This window comes from Rhinatrema bivittatum, chromosome 17 (assembly GCF_901001135.1).
Source record: "Rhinatrema bivittatum chromosome 17, aRhiBiv1.1, whole genome shotgun sequence".
In the NCBI taxonomy this organism is placed as follows: Eukaryota; Metazoa; Chordata; class Amphibia; order Gymnophiona; family Rhinatrematidae; genus Rhinatrema; species Rhinatrema bivittatum.
The window spans coordinates 53,549,592-53,568,544 of record NC_042631.1 but is presented as its reverse complement, the minus strand read 5'-3'; the positions used below and the strand labels follow the sequence as shown (position 1 = coordinate 53,568,544).

The following is an 18,953-nucleotide window of genomic DNA, read 5'->3' as shown; positions in this document are numbered from 1 at the left end:
TATTGGTACGGTCTTTTTTCACTGAGCCACGTTTGACGGACATCCATGCTCCGGTAGGACATAGAACATGACCAAAATGCTTTGTGTGCATTGACTATTATCATGGTTTGATCACACCGGGATCCTTTATAACGCCTATGTTCACACTAACTGTAATTCTAAGCTAGTCGTTTACTTCATTGTGGTCCTTGTCACAAATATTATGTGGGACGAACGAAACGTTCAATTCGTACCCGCTTAATAGAACACTAAAGCTGTCTCACTACTGCTAAATTACAGGCTCCGTTGGTAGCTCACTGTATTGAATATTCTCATAAATTTGAGGATCTTAAGTGGAGGGTTATTGATCAAATAACTGTGAATTGGGGGGGGGGGGGGGGAAGATCCTCAATTTTTATTAAATTTAAAGGAACAACAATGGATTTTCAAACTTAAGTGTTCATCTGGACGGTTTAAATCTAGCTATTGAATGGTACTCCATTTTATAAATTTTCTCAATGTCAGTTGATTGACAGATGGGAGGACCTATCGGGAAGTTAGTTACATTTTATGTCACTTCTGGCAGAAGTACGAATTATCACTCACGTTGAATTTCTTGTGAGTTGCCTCTATACAAAGGTTCTTGAGCTTACTGACTTCTGTTAGACAATTGGAAAAAGGAGTGCTGAAGACACAGACATGTTCTAATAAGGTAATGGGTAACTGTTTGTCATTACAACATAATTTTTCAGTTAAAATTTTTTTTATGCTATATCTTTTTTTTTTTTGACAACTCGTGCTGTGACCTCTCTTTGTTCTGCTGTATTTTTTACTTCGTTGAAAATATAGTTTACTGTAGAAAACGTTAGCAGTGCTGAAGATGCAAAAAACAGCAGTGCCCCATGAGAAAGGAACCTCTTCCGAAACACAGACCGTTTCGGGCAATAGATTGCATCATGGATTGAGACCAAAATATTTTTTTGGGCTAAGTACCACGGATTCCAGTACACCATTGAAAGTTCTGCTAAGACTGAAATTTATTTGAGAATTACCATGAATAAGCTAAGTGGATTCTCTTATTACTTTTCATGGAAATAGATGGGCCTGGACCGCATGGCACGGAGCGCATCCTTAACGGATGCGTGTCCGATGCGGAGGCCTGAGGGGGGGGGGGGTGAGAAAGACAGACGTTGCCAAAAAAAATCCAGACCCCCCCCCCCCACCTGTGTCGGCGATCGTGTGAAGGGAGAAGCAGCGTCAAAGCTCTGCCTCGGGGCTCTGATGTCATCAATGTGCGCCAGCAAACGACGCAAGCTGCCCTTTAAAGGGCTGCGGCAAACACAAAGCGATCATTTAGGATCGCACTGCAACCAAAGAAGGGTCTCCGGAGCTAGGAGACAGCAATCCCACCACCTGCCGCCACTAAGGGCACGACAGTCGGGAGTTCTCCGTCCGAGAGTGGAAGAGGAGTTCGTCGGAGATCGGGGGAGCAGGCGGGCTCAGATCCCACAGGCTACTGCCGCTCCAGACGGCCTGAGTCCCCTTCTACAGCCAGGACCCGGTATCCAAGGCAGCACGACCGTGGGATTGGTGCCTGAGCAGACAAATTTCCTACAGGAAACAGCAAGTATTTAAAAAAAAAATAAAAAAAATTATATATATATATATATATATATATATATATATCTCTCTCATTAACCCTTGTTTTTAACATTATTATTTATATTTATAGGTATAACAATAGAATAAATATCTTAATAGTAATTAAAAACATTTTTTTTTTTTATTAACAAAAATGTTTTTAATTTTAGTCTGCCAGGTTTAGAAGTAAGGGGGGGAGAGGGGGAGTTCTGTGATTTTCCCTACATGCAGCCGGGGGGATTCGAGATAGGCGGCCATGTGGTGGTGATTTGAAATGAAGGGCCCTGTGGTAGGGATTTAAGATGGGCTGCTATGTGATTGGAATGTGAGATGGGCGGCATTGCGCTAGAATATGGAGGGGGTGGATAACATATCTGAAAAATGAACAAAGTTTAATCTGTTTTAAATTACGTCCATCAGGTCTCCTTGCGGATGGAGGTCGGTGGGGTGAGGCCGTGCAGTCTCTTGTCGGATTGGTGGGGATGGGGTTTGTACAGTAAAAATGGTGGAAATATATAACTGAGGTAGGTTTAAGTATTAAGGGAGAAGGGACACCCCAGAATGGTTCGACAAAATTAAAATTAGCAGCAGCCTGCTTTAACGCAGGGAGAATACTGTTTAAATCCCAAGTTGCTCATAGTCACCTCCTGGGAGGGCACTATTCAACTAGGTGATATATAAAAAAAATTTTTTTTTTAAATAAATGGGATTCTTGTATACTACATAATAAACAAATGCATTTAATAATTTACATTTGCAACAATAGCAGGTTCCAAGTCATCGGATTAAGCTACCCAGATATACAAGATGGAGGCAAAAGGATCTGGAAAGAAAAGGCGCACGCGCAGTCGGAAGGGCTGACAAGACGATGGAAGTCGCAGTGAACGCAGAGACCAGACATACTGAACAGAAAACCATAAGCTAAGAAAAAAGAACGACAAGGAGTAGAGGACGAAGTAGAGGTGCCGGGGATGCGAGGCGCTCTGAGACTAAAATTTACACTATGTAAATTTGTAAATCTGTATATAATTCTTACCATGTAAGCACCTACTTTCTGCTTATATACTCTGCTCTCCAGTTTGAAATTGTTAACCTATCCTTTCTTCTAACAGCCTAGTTCCACATTCCCTGTTATAATGTAACTTTTTTGCTTTCATTGTTAACTGGTTCACCCCCTAGTTTATTGTAAACCGGTGCGAACGGTATGAGACAACAGCAAGAAAGCGATGAGATGACAGCAGGCTCCGCAAACAAGGAAGCTGGTGCAGACGGGGCAGATAGTTCAATACCACAGCAGCACACTGCAGAAAGAGGGACATTGATTAGTACAACACCACAGAGCGCTACCTTGGGACCGCAGGAGTGGAGATCAGGCGTCTGCCTATAGGGAACCGTTCCATGAGCAAAGCGAGGCAAGTTGGGAGCAAGCTCCACCAGGTTACAGATATAGAAGATACCCGACACGGTAAGAGGACGAGGAAGGTTGGTATCCCAGGTCAACATGGGACAATACCGTTCCCGATTCATCCCCAGGTTGGGATCAAGAAGAAAGACGATGGGAAAGAGGTCACTATCGAGGAAGGAGCAGACGGCACTACTACCAGCCACCTCGGTGGTATTGGCAACCACCACCACAGGAGGCAGTACACAGTCAAAGAAGACAGGACTGGTGGCCTACATCAGGCGCTCCAAAAAACACATCAAGGAGAATAACAGAGGCGAATATTTGCGAAATAGAGTCCCCTAGCCATGCTACATCAGCGGTGGTCGAAGATGACGAGTAGACAAGGTACAGACATGTCTCGCTGCAACAGGACAATAAAAGTGAGGATGAGAGGCCACCTACCAGCCAGGCGGAACAAATAGCATGCATCGGACATAGCAACATTGGTGAGTCTGGAGTAAGCGGTCAAAAAGGGGATTCTACAGGGGCGGAACAGGTGCTGCCGACAGCAAAATCAAAACACAAAACAAAGCACAAGCGTAGGTCCAGATCCACATCAGGTAGCTCTTCCTCATCATCTTCATCTGAGTCCTCTACTGACAGCGATCAACAGCCGATAACACAGGTGGGGGAAAAGGAAGCCAGGGGCCCACCAGCTCTGACCACGTTGTCCGAGCTTTGAGAGGCCTTGCCAAAGAAACTCAGAAAAAAAATTAAAAAACAAAAGTATATAGACATCTTCTCCATTCTGCATGGGCGTCACAAATTGGAAGGCAGAAAGAAACAGAGCCGGATTGGTGACCCTGGACAAGGAAATGAAAATCCCCAAAACTATAGTGAACTGGATGATGGCATTTTCGTACATGACTAGTGTGATTGGACACAGTAACCCATCACAATATGGACTCATGTTGAGGTACACAGTTAACATCCTGCAGGCATAAAAGGAGCACGATGGTTGGGCATGGCTCAACTACGACGAGAAGTTCCGGGACAAAATGGAAGAAAATCTGTTCAAGACATGGGGAACGCAGGATGTTAGTCTCTAGCTACAACAGATGACTAGGAAAGCCCAGAACAGGGAACTAAGTCAAAGAGCACAAGGAGAACATCACCAGCTAGGTATTCTGCAAATAAGCACTCTGGAGATAACACATGCTGGCGTTTTAACAAGACCGTCCCGGATTGTAAATTTAATCATGTGTGCACAGCATGCGTGGCACCATAACCATTGACCAACCCATGGGGAGTAAGCCAAAAGCAATTTGAAAAGGAGCTGTTCGTAAAGGCTCCATCACCGATCAGATTGGAAACATTACAACCATGGCTCGACAGATATCCAAACCAGCACAAGGCCCATAAAATAGCACAAGGATTTCATGAAGGTTTTTTAAATTACCTTTCCAAGGCCACATAGAAGAGACCCATACCAGTAATGCACCATAGGCAACCCAATACAAAAATATATTCCAAGCAAAATTAGAAACGGAACTAGCACTGGACAGAATAGCTGGACCCTTCAGCAATCAACCATTTCAGCACATGTTCCTTTCGCCATTAGCCGTCATCCCTAAAAAAGAAAAAGGCAAATACAGACTAATACAGAATTTATCATACCCTCCAGGGTGCTCGGTGAATGACCAAATACCACAAGAGGAATGCAGAGTCCAATATGCAACCTTTGATACAGCACTAGCGCTAGTACGCAACTGTGGAAAGGGTGCCCTAATGGCAAAAACTGACATCGAATCTGCTTTCCGCTTACTTCCAGTGCACCCTGAAAGTTTTCCTTTTTTGGGTTTCAAATTCAAAGATCAATACTTCTTTGACAAATGCATGCCCATGGGATGAGCAATCTCATGTGCATACTTTGAACTATTTAGCTCATTCTTACACTGGGTTACGGTAAAGCAGACAGAATCTGACATCATTCATTACTTGGATGACTTTCTATTCGTAGGCCCAGAGAATCAAACTCCTGCTTCAGCCATTTAGAGGAATTCCAAAAGATCACTAGGGAATTTGGTGTTCTTTTAGCTCTCAGTAAAACAGAAGGTCCAGCAACTATCATATCCTTCTTAGGCATTGAAATAGATTCCAACAAAATGATTGCAAGATTGACAGGGGAGAAAGTCTACAATCTCTGCACGATTATACAACAAGCGAACTCAGCGAAGAAAATAACCCTGTGTGTCGCTCAATCAATTTTGGGATCATTGAACTTTGCCTGCAGAGTCATTCCCATGGGAAGAGTATTCATGAGGAGATTAGCAATGGCAACAGTAGGAGTTAAAAGACCCCACCATTTCATTCGTGTCTCAAAAGATATCCGCACTGACTTTAAGATATGGAATTCATTCCTCTCCAACTTTAATGGAGTATCAGTGATACAGGGACCACCACTGTCCAATGAAGATTTGAACATCCACACTGATGCATCGGGAGAGGTTGGGGTTTCGGAGCTATCTGCCAAGATTCATGGTGTGCAGAAAAGATGGCCGGAAGAGTGGAGGTCGCAAGGGATCACCAAGAGCATAACATTTTTAGAGCTCTTCCCAATATGGGTGACACTGGTATTGTGGAGCGATAGGATAAGAAATAAACATCTGACATTCTGGTGTGACAACCAAGCAGTGATGCAGGTAATAAATGCTCAATCAGCCAAATGCCCTAGGGTTATCAATTTGCTACGGGAAATAGTATTAGAGGCATTAAAGAATAACACTATGCTGCGAGTAAAGCACGTGCCGGGAATATTTAATGGCGCTGCAGATTCATTATCTCGTGCTAAATGGCATTTGTTTCGTAAGCAGGTACCAACAGCGAACGAAGCTGAAACACCAATGCCAGAGCATCTATGGAAAGTTGGTCTGCAGCCACACGCGAATTAGTACGCAGATCGGTCGCTCCATTTACTTGGTCCTCTTACTGCCAGGGATATGAAATTGTGTCCAAGTTCCTAGGAGACAACGGCTGGCAACAAGGCCCAATAAGTGAAGACTTGATCGTCAAATATATAACCTCAGCAAAGGAAGCCGGAGCCTCAAAAAAAGCAGTAATTAAACACCTAGCTGGACTGGCTTTTTTCACTAAGGCACGAAGTTGGGGGGACCCCCACTAAGGCATTCATCATCAAGAAAATTATGACTGGATGGGCCAGAAGAATAGGTCCCAGCAAGGATAACAGGCATCCCATCACACAGGACATGCTGAGGACATTATGGGCGCAATTAATAATTTGTTCATCCGATTTTGAAATCAGACTCTTTCAACTAGCATTCTCATTAGCATTCTTCGGAGCTTTCAGACGGAGCGCACTGTTAGCCTGCTATTGGACGCGCATTTTCCCTTACCCCTTATTCAGTAAGGGGAGGAAAACGCATGTCCAACCCGCGGCACCTAATAGCGCCCTCAACATGCAAATGCATGTTGATGGCCCTATTAGGTATGCGCGTGGGATACAGAAAGTAAAATGTGCAGCCAAGCCGCACATTTTACTTTCAGAAATTAATTTCTTCTGGCGCCAGGAAAGTGCACAGAAAAGAATTAAAAACTGCTTTTCTGTGCACCCTCCGACTTAATATCATAGTGATATTAAGTCGAAGGTCCCGAAAAGTAAAAAAAAAAAAAAAAAAAATTTTAATTCGGCCCGTGGCTGTCGGGCCGAAAACCGGACACTCAATTTTGCCAGCGTCCGGTTTCCGAGCCCGTGGCTGTCAGCGAGCTCGAGAACAGACGCCGGCAAAATTGAGCGTCGGCTGTCAAACCCGCTGACAGCCGCCACTCCTGTCAAAAAGGAGGCACTAGGGACGCGCTAGTGTCCCTAGCGCCTCCCTTTCCCCGTTTCTACCACGTCACCTAATTTAAATACAGAATCGCGCGCACTGGCGAAGGGCCGGTGCGCGCGCCAGGAGAGCGGGCGTTCGTCCATTCTCCCGCGGACTTTACCGAATCAGCCTGAGAGTAAGCGAATTAGTGGCTCACAACAAAGCTGACAAAGGGAGCAGTGGACTGCTCAGAAAGAACGTAGTGTGGACACCAGAGAAGCTAATGATAACCATACAAAAATCCAAGACGGACGAAGAAGGAAGAGGGACTACGTCATCACTTAGAGTTCCAGGGTGTTTCACCTGTCCCTTACACAACATGAGGGAGTATCTGGGGATATGACCACAGGTGGGAGGGCACCTGCTGATACACGCGGATTGTACTCCGCTTACCAGATTCCAATTCTCATTAACAGCAATAAAATGCGACGCAACGAAATTCACCACCCACTCATTCAGAATCGGGGCTGCCACAAGTGCGGCTCAGGCGGGACTAGAATCGGCTACAATAATGAAATTTGGCCGTTGGCGGTCTAAGGCAGTTAATACTTATGTATGACTAGACAGAGCTAACATGGCTAACAAGAATTCTTAATTTTATCTTACAGATGCCCAACAAGTACAAAATATAGCATGGATCATTGGGCACTCCTACATACGATGGACGGCCAAGAGAGCACACAGACGGCCATATGGACAACATTTGGGTATGGCACCGAAAGGTTGGGCCGTCACATGGATTGGAAAGCCCGGCATGCAGTGGGAACAGTTATTGCCCTTTTTACGGCGCCCAAGGCATGAAAGAGCAGCTCCGGATGTGATAATATTGCATTTGGGGGGCAATGACTTCTGTTCATGGACATGTAAGCGCTTGATAAAGAGTGAAAAGTGATCTGGCCCAGATAATGGAGCTATACCCGAAGGCCGTGGTATGCTGGTCCGATATCATACAGAGGCCAAAGTGGTTAGGTTCAAAATTATGGGGTCGTGGGAGAATGTTAATCGCCAAATTGGAATATGGATACAAAAGATGGATGGACAACAAATTAGGCACCAATGGGTGGACGATATGACCTCTGGGTTGTTCAGGCCTGACAGTATTCACTTGTCAGAGATAGGATATGACATATTCAGTAATTCCCTACAGGATGCCATTGAGGCACAAGACCTTAAGATAAAAAGGCCGCAGCTTAGATGTTAATGGGGAGGACACGAGGCAAGGGTCCTCCCTACCTCGTGTCTTGGTGGGTACCCGGGCTGGTTGGGCTGTATTACAAGTGGTGCTGGTGACATCACATGACGGCGGGGTAGCCGTCGGCGTCGGGAGGCATAAGGCAAAGGTGCCTAAGGGCATGACCCCCTTGCTCAGGAACACAGCAGGGGGGTTCCACTGCGTAGGACTGCCTTGCTTGGTTCCTGCGGCGGGCAGCAGCGAGGAACATACCACCGGCACCGGTAACCAGAAAATTATTATGTTTGTGTTTTAAATAAAAGCTGCGGCCACTTTTTACCAAAACAGATTATGTGTGGGCTCTTATTAGCGGCGACTAAAAATTGGATTGTTAGGATAAGAAAAGGATAAAGCGAAAGGGACGACAAATGAAGTGGCATCTATTAATGTTTTTATTTGAATGCACAACGGTGTAGGAACATTATTATATTGGTTTGCAGAAACAATGAGAAATTGAGTAGTTTTCAATCACATGGGAGTTTTATATCACCTAAGAAAAAATGACCGATGATTATAATTGGTGGCAAAATTGAAGATGTGTTTTACACATTAAATATGTGTGCTCATTAACACAACAATGCTCAATATGATGGTCATAAAAATTAACAACTAACATGTTTGTGATATGTTAGTCACCTAAGTTTTGCTATAAATTCAGACTACTTCCATTCATCTTTACGCTTATTAATCATAGTGGCACTAATGTTGGAATAATTATTTTATTATGCTACATTCTCTGTAATAGGACTGTCCTGCCAAGCTCCTCCCTCCATAGGCAGCTGTCTACAGCCCTCCACCTCCCTCCTCTTGTCCTTGTCTTTACTGCTCTGCCTCACCTACCACTCTCCCCTCTATCTATCCTGCCCTCCTCTTCCCTGTGCTGGTCCAGGCTCTCCCTCCTCTATCCTGACCCATCTTTTCTCTTCCCTACCACCACTCGCCCCATTCACCCACCTGTCATACCCATGTTCACTCCTTTTATGCTCCATCCTCACACCCTCCCCACTTCCAGTCTATAAACAAAAAAGGTTGGACTAACAAGACAAAAAACACAAACTCTCGCACTTCTTTCACACAATAGCCAAAGAGTAAGGTAAACAATGAAGAAACAAGCTAAAGTCACAGATACAGCATTCAGGTAATCAATATGAAACTCCTCTAACAACTCACCTAGGTCTTCTCACAAATGCCTGACATACCCTCAAAGGAGTAGCTGCAGCAAGCACAAAAATAATGTGTGATGTAATAAAATAATATGAGACATGATAAAATACTACGTGATGTGTTAATTTACTGCAGAACAGATTAATCTGAAAATTAGCCTAACCATGTACGTTTTTTTATCACGCATGTTATAACTGCTTTAACGCATCTCATATTTCTTAGCTTAGCTAAATGTGTTATTTTCCTATGAACATGTACCTGCACAAAAAGCAGGTGCAAATGTCTGTGGGTACTCGGCAAGTTTCACATTGAAAATTGGTGCAGTTTCTGCACAATAAGTAGCCAGAAAGTGTGAGAATTCTCCCTTATACAGTCTACTTCATCTCATGTGTTCAGTGCTGCATGTTGAATATAGCAGAGTTGCTTACCTGTAACAGGTGTTCTCAAAGGACAGCAGGATGTTAGTCCTCACATATGGGTGACATCATTAGGATGGAGCCCAATCACGGAACACTTTTGTCAAAGTTTCTAGAACTTTGACTGGCACCTACTGGGCATGCTCAGCATGGCACTAACCTTGCATCCAGCAGGGGTCCCCCTTCAGTCTCATTTATAGTAAGAAGTACGTGCGAAAAAATAAAATAAATCTCAAGCGAACCCAACTCCGCGGGGTGGCGGGCGGGTTTCGTGAGGACTAACATCCTGCTGTCCTGTGAGAACACCTGTTACAGGTAAGCAACTCTGCTTTCTCACTGGACAAGCAGGATGGTAGTCCTCACATATGGGTGAGTAGCGAGCTGAGGATGCCCGAGCAATGCACCAAATGCACCCAAAGACGTGAAACAGGCACAACAACAGGGGTGGATTTGGGTAGGAGGGCATCCTGAACCCCTGAATGGGTCGCTGGTAGGATGTTGGGTAGTTAAGCTGAGAATAAGTTGTGTAGAACAGACTGGCCAAAGAGGGAATCTTGCTAGCCAGCCTTACATAAGCAATAATGGGCTGCGAAGGTATGGAGAGAGCTCCAGGTCGCAGCCGTACAAATATCAACAAGTGGCACCGAACGAAGGCGTGCCACAGAGGTTGCCACGGCCCTAACACAGTGTGCTTTCACACGGTCTTGTAGCGGAATGCCTGCTTGCTGGTAACAAAAGGAGATGCAGTCTGTCAACCAGGAAAAAAAAGGGTCTGTTTTCCCACTGTATTTCCCAATTTGATGTTATCGAAAGAAACAAATAATTGAGTGGACTTTGTGGGCTGACACGCACTCCAGATAAAAGGCTAGGGCACGGTTGCAGTCCAGGGAATGTAAAGCCTTTTCTCCTGGGTTGGAATGGGGCCTTGGGAAGAAAGTAGGTAAGATGATGGATTCATTAAGATGAAATTCAGACACTACCTTTGGTAAAAACTTAGGGTGTGTACGGAGAACCACTCTGTCATGTAGAATCTTAGTGTAAGGCAGTAGGTAACTAATGCCTGTAATTCACTAACTCTACGAGCAGATGTTATAGCGAGAAGAAAAATAACTTTCCAGGTGAGATAGGGAGATCACAGGAGTGAAGAGGCTCAAACGGAGGTTTAATGAGCCACCCTAAGACCACATTAAGGTCCCAAGCGGGAGCCGGAGGGCGCAATGGAGGTTTCAGGTGTAGCAACCCTCTCATGAAGCGTGTGACTAAGGGCTGTGTCAAAATAGAGACATCTCCTACTCCGTTGTGGAAGGCGGCTACCGCACCGACATGCACTGTTATAGAGGAAGTTTTCAGGCCTGATTCTGACAGATGCCAGCGATAGTCCAGAAACTTCACAGTGGAACAGGTGAAGGGGTCTATGGACATGGACGTGCTCCAGAATGTAAACCTTTTCCACTTGGAACAATAAGAGCGTCTCGTGGAAAGCTTTCGTGAAGCTACCAGGTCTCGGGATACCGACTCTGAAAGATTAAGGGGTTGAGGTATTAACCTTTCAACATGCAGGCTGTCAGCAACAGGGCCTGGAGGTTGGGGTGGTGTAGGCACCCGTCGTTCTGAGTTATCAGAAACGGATCCTTCCCTAGAACGATGTGCCAGCAAACTGATAGATCCTTGAAGATTGGGAACCAGACTTGGGTGTGGCCAGTGAGGGGCTATCAGAATCATTAAGCCCTTGTCTCTTTGTAACTTCACGAGAGTCTTTGATATGAGTGGAAGTGGGGGGTACGCGTAGAGGAGACCGCTGGACCACGAGAGGGCGAAAGCGTCCCTCGGCTGTGAGTGAGCGAGCAGAAGATCTCTACTTTGCGGTTGTGGAAAGACACAAAGAGGTCTATATGTGGATACCCCCAATGTTGGAAGATTGTGTCTGCTACCGCAGAGTTGAGAGACCATTCGTGCGGATGGAAGGTCCAGCTCAAGCTGTCCGCCAGTTTCCACTCATATCAAAGACTCTTGTGAAATTACAAAGGGACAAGGGCTTAAATGATTCTGAAAGTCCCTCACTGGCCACACCAAATCTGGTTCCCAATCCTCAAGGATCTATCAGTTCGCCGGCACATTGTTCTAGGGAAGGATCCGCTTCTGATAGCTCAGAACGACGGGTGCCTATGCCACCCCAACCTCCAGGCCCTGTCGCCAAGTAGGTCGCTCTGAAGTACACTGAGTGGGAAAGAGCTCACGCCCATATCTGTGCAGCTTCCTGAACAGAAGGTAGGAGCCTGTTCCCCCTTGCTTATTGATGTACCACATCACCACCTGGTTGTCGGTTCGAATCAGGATGGTCTTGTTTGAGATGCAATCCTGAAAGACTCTGAGGGCATATCTGATCGCTTGAAGTTCCAAGAAATTTATCTGATGTTTGGCTTCTTCTGGAGACCAGGGACCCTGAATCTGTAGGTCGTTGACATGAGCACCCCAACCTAGATTGGAGGCATCTGTCGTTAGAACAATCTGAGGCTCTGGAACCTAAAAGGGAAGGCCTTGAAGGAGGTTGGAGAGCTGAACCCACCAGGCCAGCAATAGGCTGAGCTGCTTGGTAATGTGGACAATGCTGGACACATTGGCTGGTAAGCCTGAGTCCACTGGGACTTTAGAGTCCACTGCATGACTCATGGCGAGTCATGTCATTGAAGTAACATGCACAGCGGATGCCATGTGACCCAGCAGAATGAGAAAATGAGCTGTCGAAGAACACCAATTCTGGAGGCATTGTGCGAGGGATATGAGAGTATGAGCTCGATCCTAAGGGAAAAATGCTTTTGCCCGCATGGTGTCCAGGTCGGCTCCTATGAAGGATAGCGCTTGATTTGGAACTAGGCTGGACTTGGGGTAGTTGATCAGAAACCCGAGAGACGTATGGATTGTTAGACGTAAGGAGGCTAATGCATCCCTCTGAGTCGGGGCCCTTATCAGCCAATTGTCAAGATAAGGGTAGACATGGACACCCTGACATCTCAAGTAGGCTGCGACCACTACAAGGCACTTGGTGAAGACTCGAGGAGCGGATGATAGGCCGAATGGCAGTACCCAGAACTGAAAGTGCTGGGGCCCTACCAGGAAACGAAGGAATTTGCGATGGGACGGAGTGATCAAGATGTGTGTATATGCGTCTTGTAGATCTAGAGAGCAAAGCCAATCTCCTCTTTGTAGAAGAGGCAGTAGAGAACCCAAGGTCACCATCCTGAACCTTTCCCTCTGAAGATATTTAAGGCCCGCAGGTCCAGTATTGGATGAATGCCACCAGATTTTTTTGGGATGAGGAAATACCTGGGCTAGAACCCCCTGTCCCTGCTGAGAAGGAGCACTGGTTCTATTGCCCAGGATTTCAGGAGGGTTGATACCTCCTCTTCCAGAAGAGAGGAGTGGTCAGATGAGCTCCACGTCGGCTGAGGTGGGGAGTCTGCTGGTACCGACAGGAAGTTGAGGTGGTAGCCCTGGGTCAATACAGCAAGTACCCACTGGTCTGAAGTGATCGTGTGCCATATGTTGGTAAAGTGGCACAGTCAACCACCGACTGGTCCAGCGGTAGAGGAGGTTGGCTTATGCTCTCCAGCGAGGAGTCAAAATCCAGCAGCTGGGCCCTCTGGGGTCGGGCTTGCCTGGGCTGACCCTTCTGGTAGGGCCTGGAAGGACGACCTCGAGCGGCAGGAGGAAAATATCTGTGTGGCTTGAAAGACTGTCGCTTAGAGTCCCTTCAGAATGTTCTCTTAGAAGTGGATGGAAAATCAGAAGGTACTGAGGAAAGCTGGCGCAGTGTTTCATGGTGGTCCTTTAGCTGTGCCACTGTTTCCTATATTTTGTGCCTGAAGAGATTATCTCCAGTGCAGAGTAGGTCTGCTAACAGGTCCTGCACCTCTGGTCTTAGGTCTGAGGACTTCAGCCAGGCCCACCTTCTTGCACTAACCCCGCTGCAGACACTCTGGAGGCAGTGTCAAAAATATCATAGGCAGCGCGGACCTCATGCTTGCCAGCATCTAGGCCCTTCTAAGCAAGAGCATTGAGTGGATCCTGGAATTGTTCTGGTAAAGATTCAGAGAAATCTTGGATCTTCTTGAACAGGTCCCTGTTATACTGGGTCATGTATAACTGGTAGGAAGCAATGCGAAAAATGAGCATTGAGCCATGGAAGACACACCTGCCAAAAGCATCCAGGGACCTCTTTTCTTTCCCGGGAGGTATGGAGGAATGAGGTTTAGAGTGTCTTGCCTTCTTCTGGGCTGACTCCACAACCACAGAATGGTGATCCAACTGTGTTCTTTGAAACCCAGGGGCTGTCTGGACAAGGTAGGTGGCATCTGTCTTTTGGGTGACAGGTGGTACCAAGCCTGGGTGCTCCCAATTCCTTTTCAGCAGGTCAATTAGGATTTCATGAATAGGACTAGACATGATTTCCTTTGGGGCATCAAAAAACTGGAGTACTTCCAGCATCTTGTGTCTTGAATCCTCTTCCGTCTGAAGCTGAAATGGAATTGTCTCAGACATTTCTTTAATAAAATTAATAAAGGACAGGTCTTCTGGAGGAGAACGTCTTCTCTCCTCAGGTGGAGATGGCTCTGAAGGTAAGTCATCAGTATCCTGGGAAGAATCATCGGTCCAAGAATCGTAAGGTTGATCACCAGCTCCCATAGGATCTCCAGAGGGGAGTAATGGTGCAATTCCCGATGGACCAGGCCTTGGCATCGACGACATCGGAAGTGGCACCGATGGCGGTACCGATGGAGGCATAGGCACTGATGGAACCGGCGACATCGATGGATGAGTCAGTGCAAGATCCCAGACGGCGGTATGGATATCAGTGTTTCTTCATCCTCCGATGACAAAGGTATCGGCGTGGAAGGCGGTAGACATACTGGTGTCCTGTTCCAGCGGCGGAAGAGCACCGATCAACACATCCAGCCTGCCGAGCAGCGGTGCGAGTGCCGTGGGAATCAGATCGGCGACTGGGGCTGGCATTGGCACCGATGGAGGTTGAAAGCCCTGCAGTGCCTTACTGATGGCCTCTTGGATCATACGATTCAATTCCTTGCGGAAGCCTGGGGCGTGGAACCCCGGCTCCGGACTAGGAAGCAACATTGGCGTAGCCGGAGGGTCCACCAGTGAAAATGGAGTCGCGGCTCCCGGCACCAATGAAGGTGGGGGAACGCCTCGGTGACCCAGTCGCAGAGGAGGATGGGGCCTTCTCAGGACAGGATTTCTTTAATCGGTGGCTCTGTCGATGCTGATGGCTTGCCTGGATCAGCGGACTGAGCCTTTCAATGACTGTGTCGATGCTTTTCACGATGTTCTCCTTGGGCATTCTCCTGAGGCGATGAGGAGGAAGTAGACAACATCTTTGGAGTAGTCGATACCGGTTGGGCAGCACCAGTGTCTTGCTGCTGGCGAGAGGTTGATGGCACCGGCTCAGACGAAGTTGAAGCGGTCGATTGAGTCGGGGGTTTTGACTGAAAAAGAAACTCCATTTTTTCTGAGTGGGCTTTACGGCCCTTCGGTGTCATTTGGGCACATTTGGTGCAAGTTAGCATGTCATGGTCGGAACCCTATGTGGGTCTGAGATGGACATTGTCAGAGGACTGTCGGGGTACCAATGAAAACCCGACACCATGATTTCAACAAAGATTTAGCCGCGGTGTGGTCGATGAGCAGTAGGCCCCTAAGGGAAAACTCATCGGGAATCGACTGCAAATGAGGGTAAATCCTTACCTTTTGACCGCGGAGTACGGTATTGATAGGGGGACCCCTATGGGGTACAATTTTTTGAAAATTTTGAAAAGTTCTGTGAGGAAAATTCCTGTCAGGAATCTCTAGAGAGCTCCTTAACCCGCGTGGCTACTGCTGCGTGGAAAAAAAGACTGAAGGGAGACCCCTGCTGGATGCAGGGTTAGTGCCATGTTGGGCATGCCCAGTAGGTGCCAAAGTTCTAGAAACTTTGACAAAAGTGTTCCGTGATTGGGAACATCCTAATGATGTCACCTATATGTGAGGACTACCATCCTGCTTGTCCTGTGAGAAAACTGGCTATTCTAGCCTTTTCCATTAGTAATTATCTGATCATACACTTTTACAACGTACTGGAGAGCGAGAGTTCCATCGCTGCAGCAACCCAAGGATATTTTATGGCTCTTCTCATACAGTGTTTGAAATTTTTAGTCACTGAAACAGACCAATAAGTAACATATCAGAAAGGGCAAGATGCTACAGCACCCAGTTCTTGTTTTATTCAATGAATTTATATAAAAATAAAACCATATGCTTGTAGTTGGCACATCATTAGACAATTTGAGAAACAAAATATGATTCATCTATTTTTGCAGTTAAATTAAAAGAAAGAACCTTCTAATCACAATGAACTGTATGGAGAAGAGAATAAGTGGAAGTAAATAATCAAAACGTCCAATTAGAGTGAGCAATAAAGAACCAGTCATATCTAACTTGCAGCAGCTGCCGGTATCTCTGTGAAACGGAGATCAGACTGGATTATGGCATTTCTCCTCTGCTGTTCTAGCATGCTGATAAAAAAAGAAGTCACATTCAGCAATATGGCATTTCTCCTACATTGTAGCAGGAATAAATTGGAAGCACTTTCACAAGTTTTAGAAAAAAACACTATCAATCACCTGAATTAAAATAGTAAACAGTTTTTGGGAATGTCTGTTTATATTTCAGAGTCAGCATACATCCCATTGATTAAGTAATCCACTTGCGTGTAGTCCTTTTTTTTGTAGCTCTCATAGGCTTGTGTAGCCAATAAAACTATAACAGCTATGAAAAATATGATGCCAAATAGAAGCAGTGCAAAAAGCGAACTGACGTCCACTATGTGTCTGGTTAGAGGCTCTGTGCCCAAAGGCACATAATTATCCCCCTTCCTATCTGCTATTGTTCTGTAATGTGCTGTTGAAAGTTTTGAAACAGTGGTCTCAGTTCTTAGTGCACCATGAGTTGTGGATGCAAGCACAGTAGCTGCATTCTTTGTCATCTGTGATGGTGTTAATGATCCAGTAGAGTTTGAAGAGACTTGAAAAGTTGATGGTTTAGGAGAGAGAGGTTTTGTCTCTTCCTTAGACATTTCACGTTCTGTTGATCTCTTTGTAGTTGTGGACTCAATAATGGTAGTACTGGTAGTTGTGGACTCTACCATTATGCTTATGGAAGTGGTAGGTTTTATTGGTTTATCTGTTGTGTACTCTGCAGTGGTGGTTGTGGAACGGCCAGATAAAATCATTTCGCTTAAAGTGGTTAGATTCTTTTCTTTAGTAGTTATGAAGGGTTGCTGTGTGGTGTAGTGCTGTCTCATGTCAATGTTTGGTTGCAGAGTAGTCCCAGCTACACTAATGCCCTGCGGAACAGTACCAGGCAGAATTGGAGATGCTGCAGTTGCGATATGCATTGTTATTGTCTCACTGGAGATTACAGAATGATTAGATGAATTGTTAGAAGGCACAGTTGCGGTTGGTTCGCTCACTGTATTTATGACTCTTGGAATTTCTTTAGCTTCTGTTGTCTGAATGGATCCAGCTTGGACTATAAATATATCTTCAGGTGGTGTGCTGACCAAAGCTGTTGCTGATTCAGGGGTTGTGGGGTTGCTCGTGGTTTTGTTTGTTTGTATGGCTACCACTGACAGCTGTGTGGAGGTGCTGCTCACTGCTGTGGCGGCTTGCATATTTATTGGCTGGGTTGTAGTAGCCGTAGTTGTGTCCCTTATCTGAGAGGTTCTGTAAGTCGATGTCTCTTGTGAAGGAATTGAGAGGGCCCGTTTGTTTCTTTTTGTCCTCTTCTTAGAATGGATTAAACCTTGAAAAATAAAGAAAAAATGTCAAAAGTTATTGGAAAAATAAATATTTGAGTCGACTTTACCAAGACATTTCTAAACAATGAGGGAAAAAGGGAGATTTAAGGGTAGATTTTATAACATGCGTGCGCGGCCTACATGTGCGCACGCTACCGGGTGCATGCACATGTATGCCTGATTTTATAACATGCACGCGTAGGCGCGAGCATGTTATAAAATCCAGGATCGGTGTGCGCAAGGGGGTGCACAATTGTGCACCTTGCACGCGCTGAGCCCGCTCCGAGCCGCACTGCTGTCTCCTGTTTCCTCCCAGGTCGCTCTGAAATCGGAGCGGCCTGGGAGGTAACTTCCTTTTCCCCCTTACTTTAAATAAATTTCTTTTTTTTTTTTTTTTTTATTTATAACAAAACAAAACAAAAAACTTACTTCAGCCCTGGGGCTGAAGTAAGTTGCATGATCCCCAGCCCAGCAGATCCCCAGGCCACGCCCCAGCCCCACACCACCCATGCCCTGCCCCTTTTTTCAAGCCCCGGAACTTACACGCGTCCCGGGGCTTTATGCGTGCTGCCGGGCCTTTTGAAATTAAGCCCGGCACACATACGTCTTTGAAAATCTGCCCCTAAGTGTACGCCAATAGGTCAACGAAGTATCTAGAGGTCAATATTCAGCAGGTTTATCCAGCTCAACTCAAGGCTTAGCAGGATAAGCACAGGGTTTTGCATTTACCCTGTTAAGTGTTTACAGGGTAAATCATTACCCTGTCAATACTTACCTGGACAGTATGGAAGTGTTCTGAGAGCATGGCTCAAACTTAGTTAACACTGATACTCATGGCGACCTAAATTGATTTACCCAAGTAAATCTGGTCATGGTGCAGAGTAGGTGTAATGTTAAGTACATATAAGTACATAAGATTTTCCATACTGGGTCAGACTAAAAGGTCCATCAAGCCCAGTATCCTGTTTCCAAAAGTGGCCAATCCAGGTCACTAGTACCTGGCAGGATCCCAAGGGCTAGACAGATTCCATGCTGCTTATCCCAGTGATATCTGAGTATCTTTACCTGGATACAGATAAACCTAAACATCTATAATTTAGCATATATCCAGGTATTTTAAAAAACAAAGAAACCCCCCACAAACAAAAAACTCATAGGTCAACAGTGGTCTTATCCTCCCACCCGTAAAATAATTTTAAAAATGTGGGGGCCGAACATCCTGAATGCTGCCCAATCATGCATAACATTAATGGTATAAGCAAGGCCAATCTCACCCTGTCCCCTAACAAAATAGTAGCGAAAATTCCCACCCCCACCCTGACATCCACAAAAGATTTCCCAGAGTAGAGCAGGAGGAGACTTACCTCCTCCTGCTTGCTTACTACATATGTACCACAAGTTTCAA

At 45.8% G+C, this 18,953-nt stretch overlaps 1 protein-coding gene across 5 annotated transcripts in view; it reads right to left on the bottom strand.

Annotated features, from left to right (window-relative positions):
* Window positions 1–15,952: 15,952 nt before the first annotated feature.
* The window catches only part of C17H11orf24 (chromosome 17 C11orf24 homolog), a 139,922-nt gene continuing 136,921 nt past the window's right edge, over window positions 15,953–18,953 (bottom strand). For 3 of the 5 annotated variants that reach the window (XM_029582515.1, XM_029582516.1, XM_029582517.1), the window contains one exon: window positions 15,953–17,553. In XM_029582515.1, coding sequence (XP_029438375.1) covers window positions 16,412–17,553 — 1,142 coding nt within the window. In that variant the 3' untranslated portion in view covers window positions 15,953–16,411. The remainder of the gene's footprint in view (window positions 17,554–18,953) is intronic. The other 2 variants (XM_029582519.1, XM_029582520.1) reach the window with 2 other exon arrangements.